Genomic DNA, 24228 nt, shown 5'->3' on the forward strand with positions numbered 1-24228 from the left:
AGGGTGTTTCCTTAATTAGTCATCATGTGAGGGGTGCTGATTAGAACCACTCAGGTTCTGGGTGAATGATGTTGGTTAGAAATACAGTAAGATTGTAAAAAAGGAGCTTTTTGCCTCTGAGAATGTACGGAGTCAAGTGTCACCTTTCTTCCCCTTCCTGACTCAACGGTGACATCTCCCTGAGCAGAAGGTGCTCACCAAAGAAAGGAAAAACTGACCTGCAGTGGAAAGGGTCCAGCAGGAGTTGTGTGGGAATTCATCCCTCCAGCCCAGTTTCACACCATTCACAGAATCACTGCATGGCCTGGCTTGGAAGGAATATCAAACCTCATCCAGTCCCACCCCTGTCATGGCAGGGACAACTTGCACTGTCCCAGGTGCTCCAAGCCCCATCCAGCCTGGCCTTGGACACTTCCAGGGATCCAGGGGCAGCCACAGCTGCTCTGGGCACCCTGTGCCAGGGCCTCAGCACCCTCACAGGGAACAATTTCCTCCTAATATCCAATCTAAACCTGCCTTCTTTCAGTTTGAAGCCATTCCCCCTTGTCCTGTCACTACATGCTCTTCTAGTTAACTCCATCTATCCTTGTTCCAAAAATATCCATCCTAAACCCTTTTTTAAAAATCCAGTGTTATCTGAAATTAAATTCAGTCTTGTGATCTTTGAGTTGACTGAAAAAAGTTTGAGGAGTATCTTGTTTTTTTGCAGTCATTGAAACAGAAGTTCACAAGCTGCATTCAGTCTTCTGAAGTGGCATTCAACACAAATGCATACAGATTTTTCATTATGCCAGTTTTCATAACACCTCAATTTCTCAGAAACCTCTCATTGTCAATTTTCTTGGAAGTCCAGAGATGCTCTTTTCCACTTGGATTAAATGCAATTTGCATATTTTTGCCCTCCAGTGTTTCTCTATGTCCAAAAAAATGTAACTTTTTTCCATAAAGTCTCCAAACAAATTAGTGAGTCAAGTGCCAACGGCCCCTTGTGCCCACCCATGGCACAGACACTTCATTCAAAACATCTTCTGAACTTTTCAGAAACAAAAGAACATAAAAAGCTGCAAACTTTTGATCTAAACTGCTTCTCCTCCGTGGATTCACTGCAATAATTGGTGTATAAGGTGTTGGCTTGGAAACAGGGAAGGGAACAGAGCTAGGGAAGGGTCTGGAGCACAATTCTGATGTGGAGCAACAGAGGGAGCTGGAAAGGGGCTCAGCCTGGAGAAAAGGAGGCTCAGGGGGCACAACTCCTGAGAGGAGGGGACAGCCGGGGGGATTGGGCTCTGCTCCCACGTCAGAAGTGACAGGACAAGAGGAAATGGCCTCAAATTGCAGCAGGGGAGGTTTAGATTGGATATTTGGAAAATTTTCTTCACTGAAAGGGTGGTCAGGCATTGAAACTGGCTGACAGACAAAATGGTGGAATCCCCATCCCTGGAAGTGTTGAAAAGCTGTGGATGGAGTCATGGCTTGGTGGGAGGCTTGGCAGTGTGTGGTGGATGGTTGAACTTAATTGTCTCAGATTGGTTCTCTGATTTACTGATTTGTTTTGTCTTCAGCTGAGGGCCTGACAGCCTCTCCCATGCAGCCAACAAAGCCAGTCCAGGAGCTGTGTTCTGTGGAAATGAGGGCAGGAGAGGTGGCTGCATGCCCAGGTCAAATGTCCACTCAAAAATGAAGGAAATAAACTCATCTCGTTTGAAATTCTTTGCATGGACTGAATTTTAAAGCTTCACTTTTTCCCTCTGGTGATACCACATTTGTGAGAGAAAATCACTGAAAATCAGGACATTTTATGGTGGTATCAGGTGTTACCAAGGTGTCATTTTTGGTTAGATCTCGAGGTATTTTTGTTTAAATCAATGGAAGTTACAGAGGAACAACTCTCAGCTGTTTCATTTTCCAAACTTCACAGACAGAACTCTGACAAAGGGACAGAAACTTCACAGAATAGAATCCCTGAATCCCAAAATATCTCAGCTTGGAAGGGATCCATAAGGATCATCGAGTCCAACCCTTGACAACTCTGTAGGCAAACTCTCCTTTGGAACAGCCTCTCACATCCTGAGTGTGTCTAAGATGCTGATTTTGATTTTTGAACCCAGTTTTAGTTGTGCAGAGGTTTTGAAGCTCCACAGACTGTGATGCTCAGATACTGTGGGAACTGGGCTGAAGGGTACAGCATAAAGTTACCAGAGCCAGTAGAATTTTCCTCTTTATTTTTCAGTTCATGCAGGTTTGTCAGGACACATGGTTCCATTTCCTGTGGCTCTATCAAAATGCAGCCTTAAGTAATATTTCTGCCATTTGCTCAGATTCCAGTAACTGCTATTAATGCTTTCCCTGTACCCAAACCAAGTGATTTTCACATCAGATTGAGAAATACTCTCAAAATTCACTAAATCTCACTACAAAATCTCTACATGCACTTTAAAACACAGGCAGTAAATTCATTGCACAATTTCCTTTCCTCATAAGGGACTGGAGTTAATTGTAGCCTCTCCTTATTCTGAGAATATTAAAATCCAGCACAACTTTGCAAAGGCTGCATCCAATTCCAGCCCTGACAGGGAAGGAATTTTGCATGGGTTCCTCAGTGGATGCTGAAAACAACATCACCTCTGTTCCTTTATTTCTTATTATTCTACTTCTTCCTCAGAAATACTTCCTGATGAGAAAACTCAGTGAAATCACACACTGAGCCTCAGGAAAAAACCCAAATCAGGGTTTTTAATGTGGTTTCCTGGAGAGTAGAACATCCCTACAGCCATTCTTTCACACCTGAGGAACCTGCAATGGTGTTTCCTCTCTGTTCCGCTAAATGCAGCAGCTTTTAGTCCAATAGCAAAAAGAAACACTTAAATTGTGAAGGGACAAGTCCCCCAGACATGAAGCACTCTTTGAAGATATTATGAAGGGACTTTTGGGGTTTTTTTTGAGGACAATCCATAATTTTTGAGCTCTACTACAGACAGTTACTGGCAGTTTGTAAGTACCCAGCAGGATGTGTATCAAACACAGGCTGGGATGGATGGAGCTGAGATCACAGCATTATTAAAGCTTAAATGGATGGATTTTCCAGGCTTTTTGCTTGTGTCATCATTCAGAGCAAGCCTGGCACTGTGGGGTATGAGTAAGCTGATAAAGACCTTTACATGTATTTAAAGAACCCAGCTCTGCTATAACTGGAAAACCTGAAGTATTTAAAACCTTCTGAGACAGCAAGTTATCAACCCATCCACCACAGAGCCAGGAACATCAGGCTCACTGAAGAGATACTAACAAGGCTTCAGTCATTTTTATGAAGCTTTCAGGCTACTGAAAGGCTGTTCCTCATAAGTTTCCCTTTTTTCAACAAAATCTGGTACCTCTGGTCCATCTGGTACATGGGGATTGAGTGGCATTGCCTTCATCACCACTTTTAGTAGGGATGCCTGGCTGGGAGCAGCTTTTAAAATAGCGTACTGCAAAATGCAAATCTGTGCTCTGGACAGTGTGATTACACACCCAGAAATCTCTGAAAATTCACTGAGTTTGCCATCTTCTTTGATGCTATACAAAATTGAGAACAGAACAGGAAATTCTATCCTGTAAAAGCTTTATGATATTCCAAAAAATACATTCTCACAGTACATTAAGACAAGCCCAACATTTTGAAATAGACAATATTTAATATTTGGGTGTTTGGACTTACAACTCACCTCAAAGAAGCAGTCAGAGAGTTGCCATGGTTTAGTCAGTCAAGTGTAAGTTGCAAATTGGGTGTCAAAAAATGCTACAGGGAAGATTTCCCTCCCAAATTCAGCTTTTGTGGGTGCCCACATGGCAGCAGGGTGTCTGGGCATGCAGTGGAGAGCCAGCCCACACTGGAGCTGCTCAGGTGAGCAGCTGGAGGTGCCTGTTGCAAACCAAGCTGATGAAAAGCTTAAAAAGCAAAAAGGTTGTATTGGCTGGCTTGAATTACTGACACAGAGGCAACTGAGGAGCCCCATTGGATCCCACCTGGCTTTCCCACTTTCCAGTCTGATGAGAATCTTCTCCAGATCCTGGATCAGCTGGTAAGAGCCACGGGGATGCCTCAGATCCTCTACAACCTCCCCAGCAGCACCAGATATCTGAATTGAGGGAAATGAATCAACATCCCAAGCTGGGCGTCTCAACCTTGGACTGACTCCCTCAGAAATCCCTGTTCCCAGTGTGATACAGTGGAAAACCAGTTTTGGAATCAGTCCAGATTTCCCAGTAGATTGTTCTCAAGGCCTAGAAGTGCATGAGGTGAATCACCCTCCTTAGACAGGCTCGATTATGTCTGAACTCATCAAAGCTGCAGGAGATGGGATGTTGGCTCATGGCTTTGGACAGACAGCTTCAGATTGGTGTAGGGAGGGGGAAGTTTGGATATTTCTCCCAGTAAAAAGAGCTGAAAGAATGCCAGAACAGCCAGAAGAGTGAAAACTTGCTATGAACAGCCAACAGCTCCGAGTGCCACAAAATGGAAGTGGGGTGACAGAAAATCCTGACTGGCTGTGAGATCACATGGCCTGGGTTCCAGCCCCTGAGGGTCAGTGGAAAAAGGAAAAAAGACTTTAAAAAGTCCTGCTGTCTACAGGAAATTCTCCTTCTGCTTGAACAGTGCAGACCTGATGAATATGACAAGTAGATCACAGAATATCCTGAGTAGGAAGGGACCCGCAAGAATCATCCAGTCCTGACACAGCCTGAGGTAAATGCAGCTCTACAGGCACCTGTATTTTGGAGGACGATTTAAACTCCCTGTTTTTTAAGAGGCAAATGGAATGGTCACAATTTATAGAAGTAAAGTTGGAAAGAGAACAGAGAAATCTGATGCCAGGATATAAAAGTGGCATGTGCTTAACTCAGAAAACTGAGCTGCTTCTTGTTAGCATCACCTCAGAATTAAAGAGGAAGAGGGGAAGATACCAATGTAAAATAAAACAAAAGAAATACATTAAAAATACAATAAATATGTAAAATTAAAATATTTAAAATAACATACTGCTGCTTTAATGCCATGCCCATTCTTTCTCACAGCCCACAATGAAATTAAGAAGCAGACCAAACAAAGTTTATACCAATACAGCAGGAATAATGAAATATGGAATTGATTTCTGCAGAGTCTAACATTTTAGCTGGACAAAGATGACACATTTTAATGCAAGTAAATAAGATCCTGACAATGTAAGCAGGGGAAAGATTTAAGTCTCTCAGACTTTGGGGTGGAAGTCAAACTTCCCATTCCCTATCACTGAGGGATATCAGTGAAGCATTTCTTGCTTGAATAGCAGTACCTCATATTAATTCTGATTTCATCTGTTTTCAGCCCTCTCTTCTGAATGTAACAGGCACTGATCACTCACAGAGAGTGACCCACATGGACAAACTCACTAAGCTCAGCATGGCACTGTAAAAATGGGTCACCTGCAGCATATCCTTAACAAGAGTCTAGCTCAGAAGTAATTAGCTATGCCCAGAAATGATATTTTTAATTAATGAGTAACTTCAAAGAAGTCTCAAGATGAAGAACAGAAAATTTATAATCTGACAAAACTTCTTTCCCTCTGCCCTGATCTCACAGGTTGCAGTCTGAAGTTGATAAAGTTTTGAGGACAAGGGCTGGGAAATTCAGGTGCACATTAAGAGCCTTCTGCAAGAGACTGATGGGACTGTGACCCCCTGTAAAAACATCTCAGGTCTCTGTAATCAGGCACCCAAACAAATTCCACCTCCCAAGGGTGAATTACTTACCTCACCATTCAAGAAGCAGTAGAATACTGACACAAAGAAACCCTGGAAAGAAGAGAAAGCAGGCAATTATTAGGGAAACATTTCAACACTGTCACTGACAGAGGGGATTGTCCCTGCAGCTGGGCTAAAACATCTCTGCAGCATCCAGTCCCCCTCAGAGGAGCTGCCCCATGGCTGACAGCTCTGGGGGGACAGCCCAGGCACTCACAGGGGGTGTTAAATGGCTTTAGATGGTCCCACGAGGGCAAGTGCATCATTAGATTGCTAAAATTCACCTGAGCTCAAAGACTCTGTGCAATCTGCTGACAGCAGTGACTGCAAAGGTTGGAGTCTGCACAGATAAACAAATACTGTGTGCCTGATTTATGAGCTGCACCAACAGTGGCACCTGCAAAGATGGAATTCTGCCCATCTGGGTTTTAGGGCTGGAATTATCTGGAATTCCTGAGAGCGGAATTCTGCCCATCTGGGTTTTAGGGCTGGAATTATTATCACCATTAACCACCAGAGACATTAACCAGTCACCAGAGACTCCCTGTGCTTTCTTTCTTACACACATCTTCATAGAACTAAAGCTTTATTTTTGTTTTTGAGACACTGAACAACAGCAGATAAAAAATACAATCAATTTTAGGGAATGAAATGCATGGAATTACTTTACAGGTAAAGGCTAAACCTGCTTCCTTGACAGGTTAAAAGGGACATTTTTTTATTTTGGATATTAGGCTGTGATTTCTGGTGGGATGCAATCAGTAAGAACAGTACCCCTAGATTTGGCTTGCCAGCTGCATGTTTGTATTGATATCCTGGGTATCACAGCACTTGTTCCTGCACACAGGAGATAAAAAACATCAATGTCAAACCAATTCTCACCCTAGTTCAGGAGGTAAAGCTGTAGGACACACCTGGCAGAAAAGAGTGGCTAAAGAGCCTTCAGGGCCTTCAGTTGCTTTTGGGCTTGTGTCAGATTCACAGAGTTGGGGCAATTTCTCACATTCCACTGCCTTTTTCACCCTGCCAGAGCTCCAGTTAATCCAGAGGAGGGAGAAGATGGGGCTGATGGCTCAGGGAGGGCACCAGAGCAGGCTGGGCAACACAGCTCAAGTGTGTCTGAAACACTGTCCCTTTCCTCCCTGTTAAATTACTACCAGAAGTTTGTTCAGTGATCCATCCCTTGAAACACGAATGATCTTTGAATATTAGAAAATATCAGGAATTTCTCTGAAAGCAGCTGGTTAATGTTTTGTTGTCTTCCTTTCTTTTTAACCAATTGGTTCTAAACTTATACTCACCATGTCTTTTTTTTATGAATCAGAGAAAATAGTTAAAATAAAATCCTAACATCCCTTAAAAAAAATCACCACCTTGACTAACTTCTAATATTAATTAAAAGTTGGGCTGCTGCCTGCACAGAACAGCACATCAATTATTTCCCTAACAAGGAGCTTATTTTTACTCCCTTTTCTTCTTTTCTGGGTGCAATGAGGAACTAGAGGTGAGACTGATGGATTAAATAAACATAAATGTGTCTGGAGACTCTTACAACCCAAACAGAGCAGCAAGTCCAAGAGGCAAGAGCTGTTTCCCTTTGGTTTAGCAACACTGAGTCCAAGTGTGAGCCCAGTGTGTGCCCTGGGAAGAGAGAGGCACCTCAGGAGAGGAACCCCTCATCCCCTCTCAGGCAGGGGGAATGAAACATCTTCTCTCTATTCATTTTATGTGAGGAGCTGAAGTCAGTGCTGAGTTAAGGGAGATGAATCCCTCCAGTCCACACCTGAGAGGATTTCTCTCTCCACATGACACATTTGTACATGTATTATTCACGTGTGAACTAAGCTGAGCTATTTGCAACTATAATTTCTATCACAGACTTCACTGCCTGAAGTCCCACGGCTGAAAAGAGTGGAGCTGTACAGAGGATAAGCTTTCAGCTGATAGAGCTGCAAACCTGCTCTCTTACCTGAAAAGACTGAAGGAAGGAATTGAAATAGATGAAAACAATCTGGGAAATGTCATCCTCTCCAGGGTTGACAAAGAAAAGCATGTAGGTGATGCCAAGCAGGGGCAGGAGAACCAAGGTGGCCTTGACTGCCTTCCTGTGGGCAGGGAACAGAAAACAAGTGAACACAGGCAAGGAGGAGCATGGAAGGAGTGAAACCCTCCCTGCCTGAGCAGCCCTGTCCACCTGGGGAAGTGTCCCAGGACAGCCTTTGGATCTGCTGCTTCCCCCCACACTCTGAACTCCACGGGGTGAGTAGGAACCTTATTTATATCCCTCTCTTTCTTCCTCCTTTTCTCCCCTACCAGTGAGGCTTAAACCTTGGGATTCTCTGCAGGTTTGCTGAGTGATTTCTGCCACCTCAGGGAGATGTGATCAGTGCCCAGCTCAGCTGAGACCTGCTCTGTGCCCATCATTTGATGTTGTCTGCAGCGTGAACACGTCCTGCAACACCCAGCTCGACTGCTCAGGGCTGTCTTGGGAACCACAAATCACAGAGCAGGTGGTGAAAGAGTGATCATCAATAATCGTCAGTGATTAACAGAATTATTAGGGGCTAATCCTTATTACTGGTGCTGTAACAATGTCACCTGAGAGCAGCATGTCATTGTATGAACACAAAGGCTGAAATTTGGCTAAGTCTGTATAAATCTCTGAATAATGCCAGAACACGTAGATAAAGACAGGCAGGGGAGCACAAAACCAGTGTCAGGATGAAGTGACAGCCTTAAGGAACCACTGCCACACAATTTAATATCTGCTTAGCAAAGGATTGCACTGCTCTGCTTTAGAGCATCAAGGCCTGCCCCAGGCTTTGCTGGAATTCTAAAGGTTTCCATTCAGGCTGTGGAAAAGACAATTCCCTCAGAGAGCCTGCAAGGATAAGATCATTGTCATCTGTTCAAGAACAATGGCAGTTGGTGCAGATTGATTCAGTCTGATGTCTCTAATGCCTCCCTGCAAGCTGCAGAACGGATAAAAATGTCTTGAGGTTTGAATCAAGACTTTTTCAGGCCAGTTTTAGTGTTATGGCATGAGGTTTGAGCAAGCAAAAGGGGTGTTTTTCCCTTCATTTCTCAGGAAATGTGCAGAGAAGGGTCTGAACTTCAGACCACTGCACTAAGCTCACTAACAAAACCCTGACAGGAGCAAAAGGAAGGAATCAGGCAAAACAACAAAGCCCATTACTGCAGCAAAACTGCTTCCAAAGTGCAACCTGATTTGAGGACATCAAGGTGCAACTCAGCTTGATATGCTAAGATTTTATCCAGAAATGAGTTAGAGTGACTGATCTCCCTCCACAAAACCTGGGCCATTTCCTACTGCAAGGACCTGTTGGTCCCTAAGTCCTTCAAATATCTCCAGGATGCTGCAAATGATGAGAAGAGGGCACTCAGCATCTCCTGGTGTGTGAGAATTTGCTTTTAGGCTGTAAAGGCTGATCTAAGCCCACACTGGTGTCTGAAAGGGCCAGGCCACCTTCCCTCCTGACTTTTCCTTCCTGCCATGCCAGTGTTTGTGGGGTTCTACTGGGTATGGGAACTGATTTACCTGAGAAGCCAAACCCACATAAAGGCACTGATTAACTGAGGATCAGCTCTGTGATGCAAGCCACTGAGTGGTTACACTAATTCTGGCACCAGCAGGAAGGAAGGGACACAATCACCCCTCATTCCCCTCCCCACATTTCAAATGGAGCATTAAACACCTGTATGCACACATTAATCACAGAATCCCAGGATGGTTTGGGTTAGAAGGTTAAAGATCATCCAGCCCCTGCCATGGAAGGGACACCTTCCACTGTCCCAGGCTGCTCCAAGCCCCATCCAACCTGGCCTTGGACACTTCCAGGGATCCAGGGGCAGCCACAGCTTCTCTGGGCACCCTGTGCCAGGGCCTGCCCACCCTCACAGGATAGAGATTTTTCCTAATATCCATCCAAACCTGCTCTCTGTCAGTTTGAAGCCATTCCCCCTTGTCCTGTCACTGCAGACCATTGTCAATGGTCTCTCTCCACCCTCTTGCAGGCTCCCTTCAGGCCAAAATTCGGTCACCCCAAAGCCTTTTCCAGGCTGAGCAATCCCAATTCTCCCATCCCCTCCCCAGAGCAGAGCTGCTCCATCCCTGGGACCATCCTGGTGCCTCCTCTGGACTGGCTCCAGCAGCTCCAGGTCCTTCCTGTGCTGGGGAGCCCAGAGCTGGATGCAGCACTTACTCTACAAACACCTGTGTACATAAAGAAATGGAGAAATCTCTCCTCACATGAGACCAAACCCTTCAGATTTCATGGAAAGGAGGGGATTCTATGTGTGTTGGGGCATGTGTAGGCCTGAAGTGAAATGCTGTGGACAGAAAAAATGCAGGCAGGCTTTTCTGGAGAGCCTGCACAGATAAACAAATACTGTGGGCCTGATTTATGAGCTGCACCAACAGTGGCACCTGCAAAGACAAAGATGGGACAAGGGCAGGACAATCAAGGCAGGGCTTTGTTAGCACCAGAAATCACAAGCTGACTTACCTGTACTGGATTGTTTCTGAAGTGGTTGAAGCTCTCAGCTTTGTCATTAAAATCCTAACTATATTAAATAGAAATACAAAATTTATCTGGAAAAGAAGGGAGAGAGAAGAAAAAAAATGCAACCAGTCAGTAAAACAATGGCTTACAGAATGTGACACACCTTAAAAAGCACATTTTACAGTTTCAATCTGACTGAAAACAGCCTTTTGGCTTTACCACTGATTGCAACAGACTCAGAAGTTTACTAGAAACATCAGATTATACAGCAAACATCCAATAGCTCTTAGTGTTTCCAAAACAGCAGTGAAAATGGAGTACATCATTATTGCCCTGACAAGGAGCTTATTTTTACTCCTTTTTCACCTTTTCTGGGTACAATAAGGAACTGAAGGTGGGATTGATGGATTTGCCACTCCCCTGTTCAATTTGCTGAGCTGGGTAATTATTATTTGTGCAGCAGCCTCCCCACTGAGAATTGATATTTGCTCTAATTACTGTTGTAGCATCTGCTGGCAACTTTCTTGCATAGAGCAAACAGATTAAAAAACCCCAACAAACTGAAGAGAAGATTGATTTTTAGGCTATGATCAGTGGAAGGATTTGGCTCTTAGGAGCAGGTTTGGAGTTGCTTTCAGAGCATAAAGCAGGGCAGCTTCCAAGACATGGGTCTGTCCCAAAGTTGTCAGAACAACACAACTGCTGAGGTCCCAGCACAGCTTGGGAGAAAATATTTACCTCACACACAACCCCAGGGGCTCCTGGCATTTTTCAGCCCCTGGATGGAACTATTCTGTGATTGACATCTGAAAATTTACAAACACCCCAGCAGAGCTGCCAAGTGAAAGGTGTTCTCAAAATATGCTCCTTTTCCCCCCGTGCTATAGGGTATATTTCAATGTTTATAGATCTTGGCATCCATCAGAGCCTTCCCTGTGGCTCCTGTTCCATGGCTCAGAACAAATGGAGCAATAAAACACCTGAGCAGACTCTGGGAGACTGGCAGCAGTGGGAATTGTGTAAACACCCTATGTGAGACACAAAAATGCTGTTCTAGGAGTTAACACGGCGTTTTTGGAAATTATTTCCTCAGCAGAGCAGGGCCCTGGGGAGTACAAGAAGTAAACAAAGCACTGCAGCCTGTGTGTTTGTTCTTCTCAGATTTTTGTCATATTAAGAGCTTGATACTGGTTCATGCTTTATTTATCAGAGACAAAAGCAGCTCCATATCTGTGGTTTGAGTTGAATCTTAAACTCCTCACACTGGTGACTGATCATTAACACAAAGAAGGATGTTCAGGTAGTCTCTGCTCAGCTGGAGGTGACCTTCACCCACAGAAAGAAAACTTCCCTCTCTACAATTCTGCTGCTGAATCTTGAGGTTCTCTATCAGCTCAGGGCCATGCTTGCGTCATTTCTACCAAGGATGCAAAAAATCAAAAATTTGCCAGTTTTGCAACTGTAATGAAAAGTGCCAGACTGAATTATAGACTGCAAGGTAAGAGCAAATTCCAAGTATCAGTGGGACTGATCACATGGCATTATAGTGATGAACTGGGCTGAAGAAGGCATTTCAAGTTTCATGAGTCCTGCCTCAATGTGACAGCATCCTGCCATCTGAGATGGAAATTCAAATTGCCACAGCCTGCATCAGAAAATCAGGGATTCTGGCCTTTTGTGAAATTCATTTGCAGAGGTGTGATTCATCAGTCCAGAAGAACTGCTAGCTGAAAATTCTGGGAGTTCTTTCACCAGAAACACTTTCATTCCATAAAAGTGTGGTTTTAATTCTCCCAGCTCAGCTGCCCAAGCCCAGAGCAGAGCAGCACCTGAGGCACCCCTGCCTCCCTGGAGCCTGTGAGTGGCACTGGCTCATGTGGCACAAAGCTGGTAAGAGACCTCACCTCTCTTCAGGAGCACCAGGAAGGCAGATTCCTCAGTGCTGACTTTTAAAAAACTCCCCAGGTGCCTGAGAAACCCTGCCAGGACATTTTCTAGGAGAAGGTAACAGCAGCATTGGCCACTCAAACTGAATTCTCCTCTTGAGGAATCTCAGTCTGAACTTCAGAGTGATTTTCACTCTGCTTCTTCTATCATTGTTGTAGCCTTCTTTCACCACTCTGCCTTTACCTGCAAACCAGATAATTGGTTGGGGTGGTTTTTTTCTTTTTCTTTTTTTTTTTTTTTTTTTTTTTTTTTTTTTAAAGGCTGGTGAATGGGACAGGTAGAAGGAGAGGATCCTGAGCTGGAGGGAAGGTGCTGGAAAAATGGATCTGGTGTGTGTGCCCAGGAGGTGATTGCTTGGATGCAGGGGACCATCAAATCAGGAGAATCCTCTGGCTTTTTCAGTGCATAAAGGGAGGTTAGAAAAATAATTCACAGCTCCTTCTGCCTTTAGAATCTCCTTTAGACTGTGTGAAGCTCCTTCAAGGCTCGGTTTTCCATTTTCTCCTGACTTTCTCTGCCCAGCTGTTGCAGCAGCAGATCAGGACATGAGTGCAGCCCTGTTACACACACAGCTCCTGCTGCTGGCTTCATCCCAGTTTCTCCAGGAAAAGGAATAACTGATTCTTCCCCATTCTAGATTTAGTATTTAAGAGAAAAAAGCTAAGTGACTTGGCCTTGGCTATAAATCAATTCCACCCCAGAGTGAGGATTAGAAGAGCAAGAGCATAAGGAACTGAGTTGGGCTGACATCATTTCTTGTCAGATTAAGCAGTTGGTTATCCCAAGATCTATTTATATTCATTGCAAAGAAATGGAATCTTTTAAACAGTGGTTCATTTGACGTATTTTAAATTAGTGTTTTTGGACTAACAGGGCTTGGACTTGAACCACACACATCTTCCACTGATCCTCAGGACATCCCACAGGAGCTTCAATGAAGTGAATGGGGCTGTGTCAATGAGATTCTGTGACATTACAGTTTGTGGAAGCTTCAAAATGTTTGAGACACCAACATTTTGTCTCTATTAAAGTTTCTCTGAGAGATCTTTAAGACTTGGATAGGGTCACCCCTACAATGCAGATCTCAGCAAGCAAAAAATCCAAGGGAAAAGATGAAAATGTGGTCACAGCAAAATACTTATTTTTGGTTTTGCCTTCTAGAAGTATGTTTCAGTGTGTTCACTTTTAATGATTTCTCTAAAAAAACTCCCCACTCTGATGCCTTTTCAGAAAGGCACTCTGAACTCCATTTCAGAAAGACACTTGGCTCAGTAGGGTCTTTTAGCAGCACCCAGAGAGGTCTGAAGAAACTATTTTAACTATTTCTGAATTGCTCTGAAGATCAATTTTTAGTGCATAATCAGATGGGGGTTTAATTGTCAGCTTGTCCTTGCTGGGCCTGAGACCAAGCTCATGGGGATGATGGGGGCAGTTGGCTCAGGAGAGGGGACACGAGCTGGGAATCAAGCAGGGAACAGGCTGTTGCACACAGCTGAAGGCTTGGAGATGAAAATGGAGCTGTTTCCTCATCTGGAGAGAATCCATCCAGCTCTAGTGGCTAGCAGACTGAGCCTGATTTACAGGCAGAGCAGATGAAGCCTCTGCTCTTTGTTCCTCAGCTAGACTGCAGTGTTTCAGAGGGAGAAGGATCTCACTCCACTGCAAAGTGAGTTTTCCTAGAAAAGAGCCTAAGTGCTGCATTGACCAAAGTACACAATTATTTGTCAAGGACTTCTTTGTTATTATGGGAGCTCTGTGTCAACAGATTAATTCCTCAGGGCTGGGCAGCTCTAACAAAACCCACACATCAGTTCCATCAGTGGAGACCCAGGAAAGATCATTTAAGAGAGGTAATGATGAAAGGCAGTGCATCCTTTTTATTTCTCTTTAGGCTCATTTTCTATTTTCATTCATTTCTGTTTATCCATGTTTTCTGCTTCCTAATGGAAAACATAACTAAGGATTTTTACCTTGACATTTTCTGGTAGATAAAATGAATCCAAAGGCAAAGTCTTGGAGATAGAATAAAATGGCTTATTTCTTCTTCTCCTTTATTTATGCCATGCTAAGAATATCATTATCGCTGGAATAAGACCCTTTCCAAGTGCAGATGGGAAAGAAAAAGTTTTCATTTCTTGCCAGCAGTTTAGTCTTTCCATTTCTAAATTGGGATGAAAATTCAGACCCCCAAAATGGAGTTACAAGCCAGTGATCCAGAAAGTATCTGAACCATCTGTTTTGGCACTGTTCTATCAGAACCTGAACAAACGAGCCCAGAAACTCTTCTGAATCAAAAGAAACTTTTCAGTAAATTATTTTGGTGGTGAGATTTTTCTCTCATAAAAAGCAAACTCCACTTGAGAGGGAATTTATCTCCCTTATCAAGATGAAATAGCCAAAGTGCACAGAAGAGGCAATGCTGACTCTGAGGGCTTCTTTGCAGTTTTCCCCAAGCCCAGGAGTTTAAAAAGGAGGTCATTAAGCTCTGCTCTTTCTTTTGAGAATTTAATGGACAACTGGCTTTTATTTTGCTCATTTTCTGCTGGGATTTGTATTTCATGCTTCACAGAAAGCCTGTGCTCCTCTGCTTCCTAGAATGTTTGTTCCTCTTCATTCCCAGGAACCATAAAAATTATTCTATTTAGATTTCATATTTTTATGCAGTGCCGTAAAATCATCTCAGGGTTAAGTAACCCAAATTGGGATCAGAGCAGTCCTTCGAGTGGGAGCTCTGGATGCTGCCACCCTGACCTCAGATGAGCACTCTGCCAGTTAATTAATGCTTTGTTTTAATTGTCCTACCATGCTGGCCTGACCTGATCCTCAGACAGAGATTTTTATCACAAAAGTTTCCTTTTCAAAGGTCACAGGCACCTTTGGGCAAAGGGCTGGAAAACACTTTTATGTACGTGCAGGAATAAGGATTCCTGAAATCCTTATTTCGTTAAGAAATCCTTATGTGATTAAGAAGAATGAACATTACACAAACAGAAGTAGAAATTTCAGAAAATTTGTAGAGTGTGTGTGGTACTGGACACCTTGGTGAGCACTTACTGACTCCACAACTACAAAATATGAATAGCAAAAAGTCAATAATAGCAATGGTGGCAAAACTGGAGATAAATTCTGGATGGGCTGTGATCAGAGCAGCACATTATCTTTGTGCTCTGTGCAGCTAGCACAACCTGCATGCAGAACAGCAGAAATGATGATAAAAGTCCTGCAAGAAGAACTCAGGGATGTCAGCAGGTCATGAACTGCAAAGCTGCAGAAGTGGAGGAACTGCTCATCTTTAGAGAAAAGAAATTTTAAAAAATCAATAGGAAAACTAATTTGATCAGTGTTTGAGAAAAAACATAAGCCATTCAGATAGGAAGGAGAAGGGGAAATGAAAAAAAGACATCAATAATAATAAAAAAAATCTCAGTCTCTGAACAGAACAATGCAGAAGTGGAAGCAGAAGTGTGAAGAGAGTCAGTAGAAAACAAGAAAATATTCAGAGAAGCAATTGTATCAGCAAGGAAGATACTTATACAGGACTAGGGAAAGCTTTTCAGCAAAAACCCCACAGAAATGAAATGCATACAGCTACATGCACAGGTGGGATACTTTACATAAAACAGTGAGTGAGAAAACTTTGAATTCTTTTAGAAGATCAGAAGAACTTCAGCAATGTGGACTGTGGTGTTTGAAATGGAGCAGATCAAAAGAAGTGAAGTCAGTGACAGGGCAAGGGGGAAGGGCTTCAAACTGAAATAGAGTTGGTTTAGACTGGATATGAGGAGGAATTGTTCCCTGTGAGAATGGTTCCCCACCATGGAACAGAGAAGCCCAGAGAAGCTGTGGCTGCCCCTGGATCCCTGGAAGTGCCCAAGGCCAGGTTGGACAGGGCTTGGAGCAGCCTGGGACAGTGGAAGGATAACTCTCACTTATGAAAAATTCCTTTTTGTCAATAAACCAGCTGATTTTGTTGAAAAGCTTAAGCACCTCCACTCTCTGACGTGACAAACTTTAAAAACACCCTGTCTTTCCACAGCCTTGGTTTTGAAAAACTGAACTAACTCAGGTGTTTACTGAAATTTTTTTCCTGTCAAGGCCTTCCAGAGCATCAGCCAGTGGTTGCTGCATAGAGATACTGATGTTTCCCATAACCTGAAGCTGATCTGGACAAATTCTTTGTGAAGAAGGGAAACAAGATGTGAGGGGAAGAGTGATGTGGTTTGTGAAGTCCTCTGAAAGAGTCAGTTAGAGAACAAGGGAGATCCAGTGGACAATCCTCTGAAAGGAATTCAAATTCCAAACTCCAGAGGTTCCCAGAGAAATTTGGCTGTTGCAGGCTTGAAGGGAAGAGCACTATGCATAAGAACCCAAGGAAAGAAGGTCAGGAACACATATATATGTATATATACATATAGATTATTCTGATTTCCCAGTGGAAAGAGGCTAGCAGCAGATCTGTGCTGTTTCACACCAATCTCAGTGATCTGTAAAAGGGATTGAAGAACAGGCTGACAGATTTTAAGTGGCATCAAACTGCTCAGAGCAGCAAAGATCAAGGCTGATTGCAAAGAGCTGTCCAGGGACTGAGTGATCAGGCAATAATCTGGCACAGAAATCACCTGATGGGAAGGTAACACCACGGGGCAGACAAAACAATCTCAGCTTCACACGGAGAGTTATGAGCTTTGGGACTTTTCATTCACAAAAGAAATGCTGGAATTACACTCACTGGCTTCCTGAAAACCTCATCCCAGTTCCCAGCAGAAGAAAGGAAATAAAAAAACCCACCTAGAATTACTGATGAAGAAAAAACCAGGCAAGAGGATGCAGATGTAAAAATCCATTTGTGTGGTCACACCTTGATTACTGGGGCCAGCTTTGAACTTGCCACCACAAAAATGCTGCGTTTTAATGAGCAGCACATCATAAAGACCTCTTGGCTATCCTGTGCTCTTCTCTCCTGAGCATATAAGGACCCTTAACTCCTCTGCTTGTCATCCAGGAATCTCAAAGCAAGGGAGGATAATTTTTAAATAAATAATTTAAAAATAGATAATCATTAAAGTGGTTTCATAGCTGGGGAAGCTGAGCTTTGAGCAGCAATCTAACTTATTCAAAATTAAATAAATTATGAGGGCAGAGGCAGAAGTGAACTCCAGGGCCTCCCCCACCTCCTACACCCACTCACTCCAGCAGCTAACTGCTTGTAGGGAATTATTTTCAACCAGGCACAAAAAAACATCAGGGGCTGCAAAATGTTCAGTTCTCAAAAACTGTTCAGTTCTCAAGCACAAGAGGGACAAAAAAATCTATTAAAGCAGAATGAAAGGTTTTGGGGGAAAAAAATTGATCTGCCTGTTTTTGAAAAATTACAGATTTATACAGTTTTAACTCTGAGAAATATTGCAGAGCAGTTCATAGCTGGGGGCAGCTCACAGCAGAAGTTACTGAGGGAAAAAGCAGCTCAGGTAACTGCCTCTGGTGCCTCTTCTCTGAGACCTGTCCTCTGACCCTGCTCTGTTTTGGTGGTTCACCAGTTCTTGGCAGTTTTACATCTCAAACTGAACTCAAAAAATGTATTTTCCTTAACAAAATCAGAAGGGTTCACTGATTTTATTAAGGAATTCACTTCCCTGGCTTTTTTCCCAACCCATTGCCCCCTTCTTTAGCTTCAGAGAGGGGTGTGTGATTAAAACTCGGTTATGTGACTCTGAGAAAATAATTTAAAAACCCCAATGTGCTCAGTTGAAGAGAAAATACCTACTAGAGTGTGTTTTTCCAGTGCTATCAGAGGTTAAATTTCAAAGCATGCAGTGTGCTTAATTGCCAGTTCTCTTGTGGGATATGTGCAAGTCAAAATCCATTTAGGAATGAAACAAAAAAAAAAAAAGATTATTACCTAAATTTTCTCCCTCAGATGATTTGTCAATAAAAATACAGGTTTCTTGCCCAATATATAGAATCAGCACTTATATTCAGTTTCCTTTTTTTTCTGCAACTGTCTCTAAAATAGTTTCCCTGTTTTCAGCCCAAGTCAATCTCTGAGCTCCTTCTACACAGACAAGTAGAAAATCAATCAATCAATCAATCAGTCAATCAATCCAACAACTCCACTGCCTCATTCAAGGTTTTGTACCTGAGATATGACACAATAATGTGATCTGGAGATGGATTTGAGGGCTGCTGCCATGATCAAAGGCCTTTTTTAGGCCAGTCTTTATTTCCCAGTGAGGCTTAGAGCTCCTGCATGACCTGTTCCTTGTGTTACACCATCCCATGCTGCAACAGCTCAATGCTCAGAGGTGAGAAAATGAGAAATCTAAACCGGTGGAAATAATTTTTGACAGAAAAAATTCCTAAAAATAATATTTAAATAGAATTGCATCTTTCGAAGCAAGTTTTATCCCTCTAGGAATATTCAGCACTCCAATCATGTTGCCACTGCTTGGTGCAATGATGCTTCTGGAATACACCAAGATGTGTCCGAGGGGTAACCAAAGCTCACCTGAGCTGGACACTGAGCTCTTGGCTCTCCACTCAGGTGGGTGAAGCCAATTGTAACTTTCCCAGGTGCACAGGAACTGTAATTTCATGGAGTATTTAGAATGTCAGCTTATAGTGTTAGTTCTCTTTTGGAAATAACACTCATTTCTTCTTGTAACATTTGTGTCTCTTTATTTTTCCAGCAGAGGCCTGGGATAGTTGTCTCACAAGAGTTATCATAGAATGGTTTGGGTTGGAAAGGACCTTAAAGACCATCCAGTTCCACTCCCTGCCATGGCAGGGACACCTTCCACCATCCCAGCGTGATCCAAGCCCCATCCAGCCTGGCCTGGGACACTTCCAGGGATCCAGGGGCAACCACAGCTTCTCTGGGCACCCTGTGCCAGGACCTCATTACCTCACAGGGAACAATTTCCTCCTAATATCCCATCTTAATCTACTCTCCATCATCTCCAAGCCTCCCCCCTTGTCCCATCAGGTCTGGGCCCTGTCCTGTTTTTTCTTTCACAAAACACAGCTGCAGCTCCACTTCAATTCCCCATGAGTTCCAATCCAACTCATGAGCAGTGACTGAAGATGTCACAGAGCTGTGCTCTTTTTGAAATCCCTGTGTTTTCCACTTGTGGTGGCCACTGTTCACTGGAGGGAAGAGGAAGGCAGCACTTTGTCTGTGCTAAGGCAGAGTCATAATCCCATTTAGGGCACACTGTGCTGCCCTGGCTACATGGCACATGTCAAATTTCAGTGCTTTTAATCCAGCACTTTTCACAGCGCCCTTGAAAGGGTCACTGACTCCAATAACAGCAAGTGATGCTTCAGTCATTATCTCCAGTTGGAATTTATTCACATAAGGATCAAACAAGTGAGCATGTCAAGTGGCTTTAACACACCGTGGGGCTGTGGATTTTAATTAGAAACACTCCAAAAGTGAACTGACAGTTCAAATAAAAAATAAAAAAAGCAGGGGATCAGATTTTAGGAATCAGGAGCGTGCTGTAACTGGAGGTTTTAGATTTGCAGTTTAGATTTTGTTTGCAGAGGGATGCTTTCCTCCCCCAGCAGTGCTCTCTGAGGGGAAGAACCCTGAAGTGAGGAGAGGAAGGGCTTGCCCTCAAATTGTATCAGCTCCTTTCCACCCCACAGTGCAATTACTGCTGCTACCTCATTAGTGTTTTAATTAGGGCTCAAGTGCAGGCAGGCCAAGGTAGGAAGGCTCAGTTCAGTGTCAGCTCTGGGCTCTTCAGTCACTGGCCCAGTTTAGAGGGGTCTCAAGGCTGTTCCAAATTAGAGGCAGATACAATGATGTGAATAGAAAGTGGAAGCTCCCAACTATACCTCGATCTTCTGTGTGTCTTTGGGGTCTTTAAATATTTACAGTGCTGTTCTGGGGAGAAAAAAAGCCATTTTCATGACTCTATGGTATCTATACGTCAGAGACGCTACCCAATGATTTCACAGATCCTGTGGACTAAAGGGGTTGTGGTAAATTCAGAGTCACAGATTTCCAGGCAATGATGTGAAACCCAAGTGCTCCAAGCATCACAAATCTCCCACCTTGTGTTGTCTACACAGGATTTATTTGTGAGAGAATTTCTGTATCAGTGAGGTCAATTTACTGCGAGGCTCCTTCCGGTTTTCTGATGGCTCCCTCAGCAACACAAATGATATTCTGTATATCACACCCATTGCTATTTCTCTCCTTAGAACATAAAGAGAAGAATTTTTACATACAAATATACTCTATAATGGGTTTTTTCTCCTCTTTTCAGGTGATCTTTTTGCTGTATCTTAACAATTAAACAGAAATGAGCTCTCCTGTTGTGAGGAGACGCACTCAGATCAGCAGCTGGGCAGAACAGAAACTTTTTTTCATGCTGAATCCGATGAATAGGGCACTGACAAGGTGAGAACATGAGGCTCCTTAGCCTTGAGGAAACTGCCAGTGCCTGTTCAGGAGCATTTGCACCTTCCCTGTGGGGGCTGGAGTCATATAAGGGACAGCTCCAGCAAACCTTGTCCTGGCTTGTAAGATAAGTGTGTATTCTGTCACCATCTGTCAGAGGTGGGGCAGTTCTCCTCTGTTCATGGGGCAGTTTTCTTTATCTCTCCCACAGCCAATCCTCCCTCCAGGAGATCTCTGCTGTCCATGGCCACTGAGTGTCCCTGCAGGGCTGATCAAATTCCAGCATCCCATGGGGAGATGCTCCGCCCAGGGGAGGAGCCAAGCATTCCTACCTGGATACAATCTGAGCCTGGAACAGCACAGCAGCCTTTGCCCACTGCATTCCCAGAGGAAGAGCAGGCCCATCTCCAGCAGCCCTGGAGCTGCAGAGGAAAACTGCAGCCTTGTGCAGGATCCCTGCTCCAGCAGAAGCACAGCTGGCACTGCAGGAGGGCTGAGCCCCCATGGGATGGGACTGTGCCACCACGCTGACCCACAGGGGGTCACGGCATGTTCTGAAACTGGCAGTGGCTTGTTTTTGTTTTATTTTTTGTACCATTGCATCTGTATTTTAATTTCCCTAGTAAAGAACTGTTATTGCTATTCCCATATCTTTGCCTGAGAGCCGCTTCATTTCAAAATTACAATAATTCAGAGGGAGGGGGTTTACATTTTCCATTTCAAGGGAGGCTCCTGCCTTCCTAAGCAGACACCTGGCTTTTCAAACCAAGACACCTTGGTTCCCTAAGAGGGGGAACGCACTGAGCCCTGGGAATTCACTCTTGCTTATCTGCGTGGAAGAGCAGAATCCTTTTTTCAGCTTTGTCCTCCCTAATAGCTAACTAATACTTTCCATCCACACTCAGGATTTTTTTTTTTTTTTTTTTTTTTTCTGGGAAAGCACCACTGTGCTTCAGGTGAAGGCTCAAAATGGGTTATGAATGAGCTTCCTTCTCCCTCTGCCTAATCTTGGTTGGCACAAGAGACAGTGTTGGGTAAACAGATAAACAGCCTGGTAAGCGTGGGCAGCACTGGGAAGGAAACTTCACAACAGGAAATCTAGAAACAAACACACAGCAGTGCTGGTGATGGAGGAAATGGAGCTGACAGTGCAAGATGCAATTCCTGACCATGATTATTACTTTTTTCTAAATAACGTGTGTGACAGAATTGCTGTAGTTGTCACCATGAGCCCCAAGTGGATGAGCAGATATTGTATTGCACCCCCTGGCTTTGAACATTTTTTCCTTTCTACCTCTCAAAACCTTCTACAAAGGCAAACAGCACTGCAGAGGGAGGAGGAAAGAATTGCCCAAACCCAAAGGAACAGCCAAAACCAAATCACTTCAATTCTTGCAGTGTTATCTGCTGTGGCCACTTCAGAGAACACCTGAAGATGTTTGGCCTTGTTTATGTCTTATTTTTCATAAACACAGATGTGGGACATGACAGATCAAATTTTCTCTCAGTGGGAGATGGCAGTGTCCTCCCACCCACGTAAACACTTACCAGGAGAACAAGAATCACTGGCCCTTGGTAGATGTAGTCAATATATTTCCCTGGTTCTTTTCCAAACCAGCACCTGTGAAAAACAAAACACATAAGAAAACAATTTGTAACGGTAAATTCACTTATTTTAGACTGCAATATGAAGGACACTATAGAGAGGTGTTCCTTTGCTCACTGCACTGTTTATATATAAATAATCAGCAAGTACTGGCATTTTCTGCTGCACATCACCTGTGGTTGGACACAGATTTGAGCCCCACTTTCCCCTTCCATTAAAACATTCATGTTCCTTCTATGGTTTTGGCTATTGCCTATGTAAATATTTATAAGAAATATGAGAACCTGCTGTAAGAAGGATGCAGGAAATGTCTGAGAAAGGGATTAAAGAAGTATTTTGTGTAAGAGAAAAAACCCCTGTTATCCATTGCAGTGTCCAGAAACACGTTGCATAAAGTAAGGGCTGTTAATTAAAGCAGTGTCTCAATTTGCATGGAAATGCTGTCTAAATAAAGCACTGAATGGATAAGGAGTCATCTCATTGGCTTGAACGAATCTGGGGACTCTGGAAGTGCTCAGAAACCAGGCAGATGTGGCATTGGGGACAGGGTTTAGTGGGGGACCTGGCAGCGTTGGTCAGTGGCTGGGCTCCCTGATCTGAGAGGCCTTTTCCAACCCTAGTGATTCCATGGCCACTAAAGCCAGCAGACAGAGCAGAGCCATCATCTGAAGCCACCAAATTCCTGCTCCAACATTCCTTTCCAAACTGTCTGGGACAAGCCAAAACAGGCTCTGAAATGGACTCAGGGGAAGAGAAATCACAGGTGAGGTGAGTGGCCCCAGAGCAGAGGAGAGCCTGGATGTGTCACATGTGACTGAGCTCTGGCCTGACTTCCACTAATTCCAAGTGTTTTTCTCCCTGCTGTGTTACACAACAAAAGAACCCCGTGATTTCACAGCAACCCACACTGACACTCACTCCATCCTCCTCCCTGAGGATAATAACTCTGCTCTGTTTATGTTGGTAGATGAATTAGAGACAGGGCTCAGCTCTGAACTCACACCATTCCCTTTTCCTTGGGGTAGTTTTGGTCCAGGCCAAAAACTAACCAAGGCCAAAACTATTCCTGGGGAACAAATCTGGAGCTAGCAGGAGCCAGAGGACGTTCCCAGTAGTCCACAGACTGCAGCTCCCCTGATTTTGGAGGCCAAGAGTATTTAATAATAGGGGTGTGAATTACTCTATGCTATTTGGAAGTCGAGCCTTGGAATTAATCCAGGCCCAGCTAATTCAGTATTACAGATACAGCCACAGGGTCTGCATCCAGGATTCCACCAAGCTAAGACAGCTTTGCATTCATAATTCCTTAAGGTTGAGATCATTGGAGCTCCAGATCCCTCAGGAAGTAGATTTTGGAGTTCAAGGGTCTGAGAGTTTTCTTCCCTGTCATGGATACCCCATAACAAATCTATATAGCAAAAGTTATGCCTTCCCCATGTTTGCTTTGTGAAACAGATAATTTAGTGCCACTGGAGCCATGGAAACAGGGATAATTCCTGAGCCAGGGAGACCACAGAGCCATATTTTCACTTTTACAAGCAGCAAGATGTAATAGGTTGCCTCAAAGAGGTTGGAGTCTGTAAAACACGACCGCACGAGTCCAGGGGAAATGAACAGGGATCAGGAAAGCTCTGGTTCAGATGGGATCCTTGTGGATCACACCACACCCTCAAAGCCACTCTCCAAAACGTGGTGGTTGCTAAAACAGGAGGAGCTGCTTGCCCATTGCAAGATGCTCTGACTGCACAGTTGTGTTGAGGTACGCAGCTGGAATCAGGAACAGTTCAGTACCTCACAATTATTTGCCTTTTCTTGGCTTAATTCTCACATCCTTTAAGTTCCAAATGAATGAGGGAGCTTTGAATGTTTGAGAAATGTGAAAGATGTCTGTTATTCCCTGGTGCACTAAGTGTGAATTGATAATTTTGCAACTCATCTTCTAAAATTCGGGCATGAGAGCAAGACTTGGAATAAGGTACTTCCTC

At 43.8% G+C, this 24228-nt stretch overlaps 1 protein-coding gene across 2 annotated transcripts in view; it reads right to left on the reverse strand.

Moving 5' to 3' along the window:
- The window catches only part of CRHR2 (corticotropin releasing hormone receptor 2), a 143553-nt gene that overhangs the window by 11972 nt on the left and 107353 nt on the right, over nucleotides 1-24228 (reverse strand). For both annotated transcript variants that reach the window (XM_041408874.1, XM_041408875.1), the window contains 4 exons: nucleotides 22186-22258; nucleotides 10287-10372; nucleotides 7730-7865; nucleotides 5770-5811 (listed from right to left, as the gene is read on the reverse strand). In XM_041408874.1, the coding sequence (XP_041264808.1) occupies nucleotides 5770-5811; nucleotides 7730-7865; nucleotides 10287-10372; nucleotides 22186-22258 (337 nt within the window). The remainder of the gene's footprint in view (nucleotides 1-5769; nucleotides 5812-7729; nucleotides 7866-10286; nucleotides 10373-22185; nucleotides 22259-24228) is intronic.

This window comes from Onychostruthus taczanowskii, unplaced genomic scaffold, assembly GCF_017590055.1.
Source record: "Onychostruthus taczanowskii isolate IOZ18803 unplaced genomic scaffold, ASM1759005v1 scaffold3, whole genome shotgun sequence".
Lineage (NCBI taxonomy): Eukaryota > Metazoa > Chordata > Aves > Passeriformes > Passeridae > Onychostruthus > Onychostruthus taczanowskii.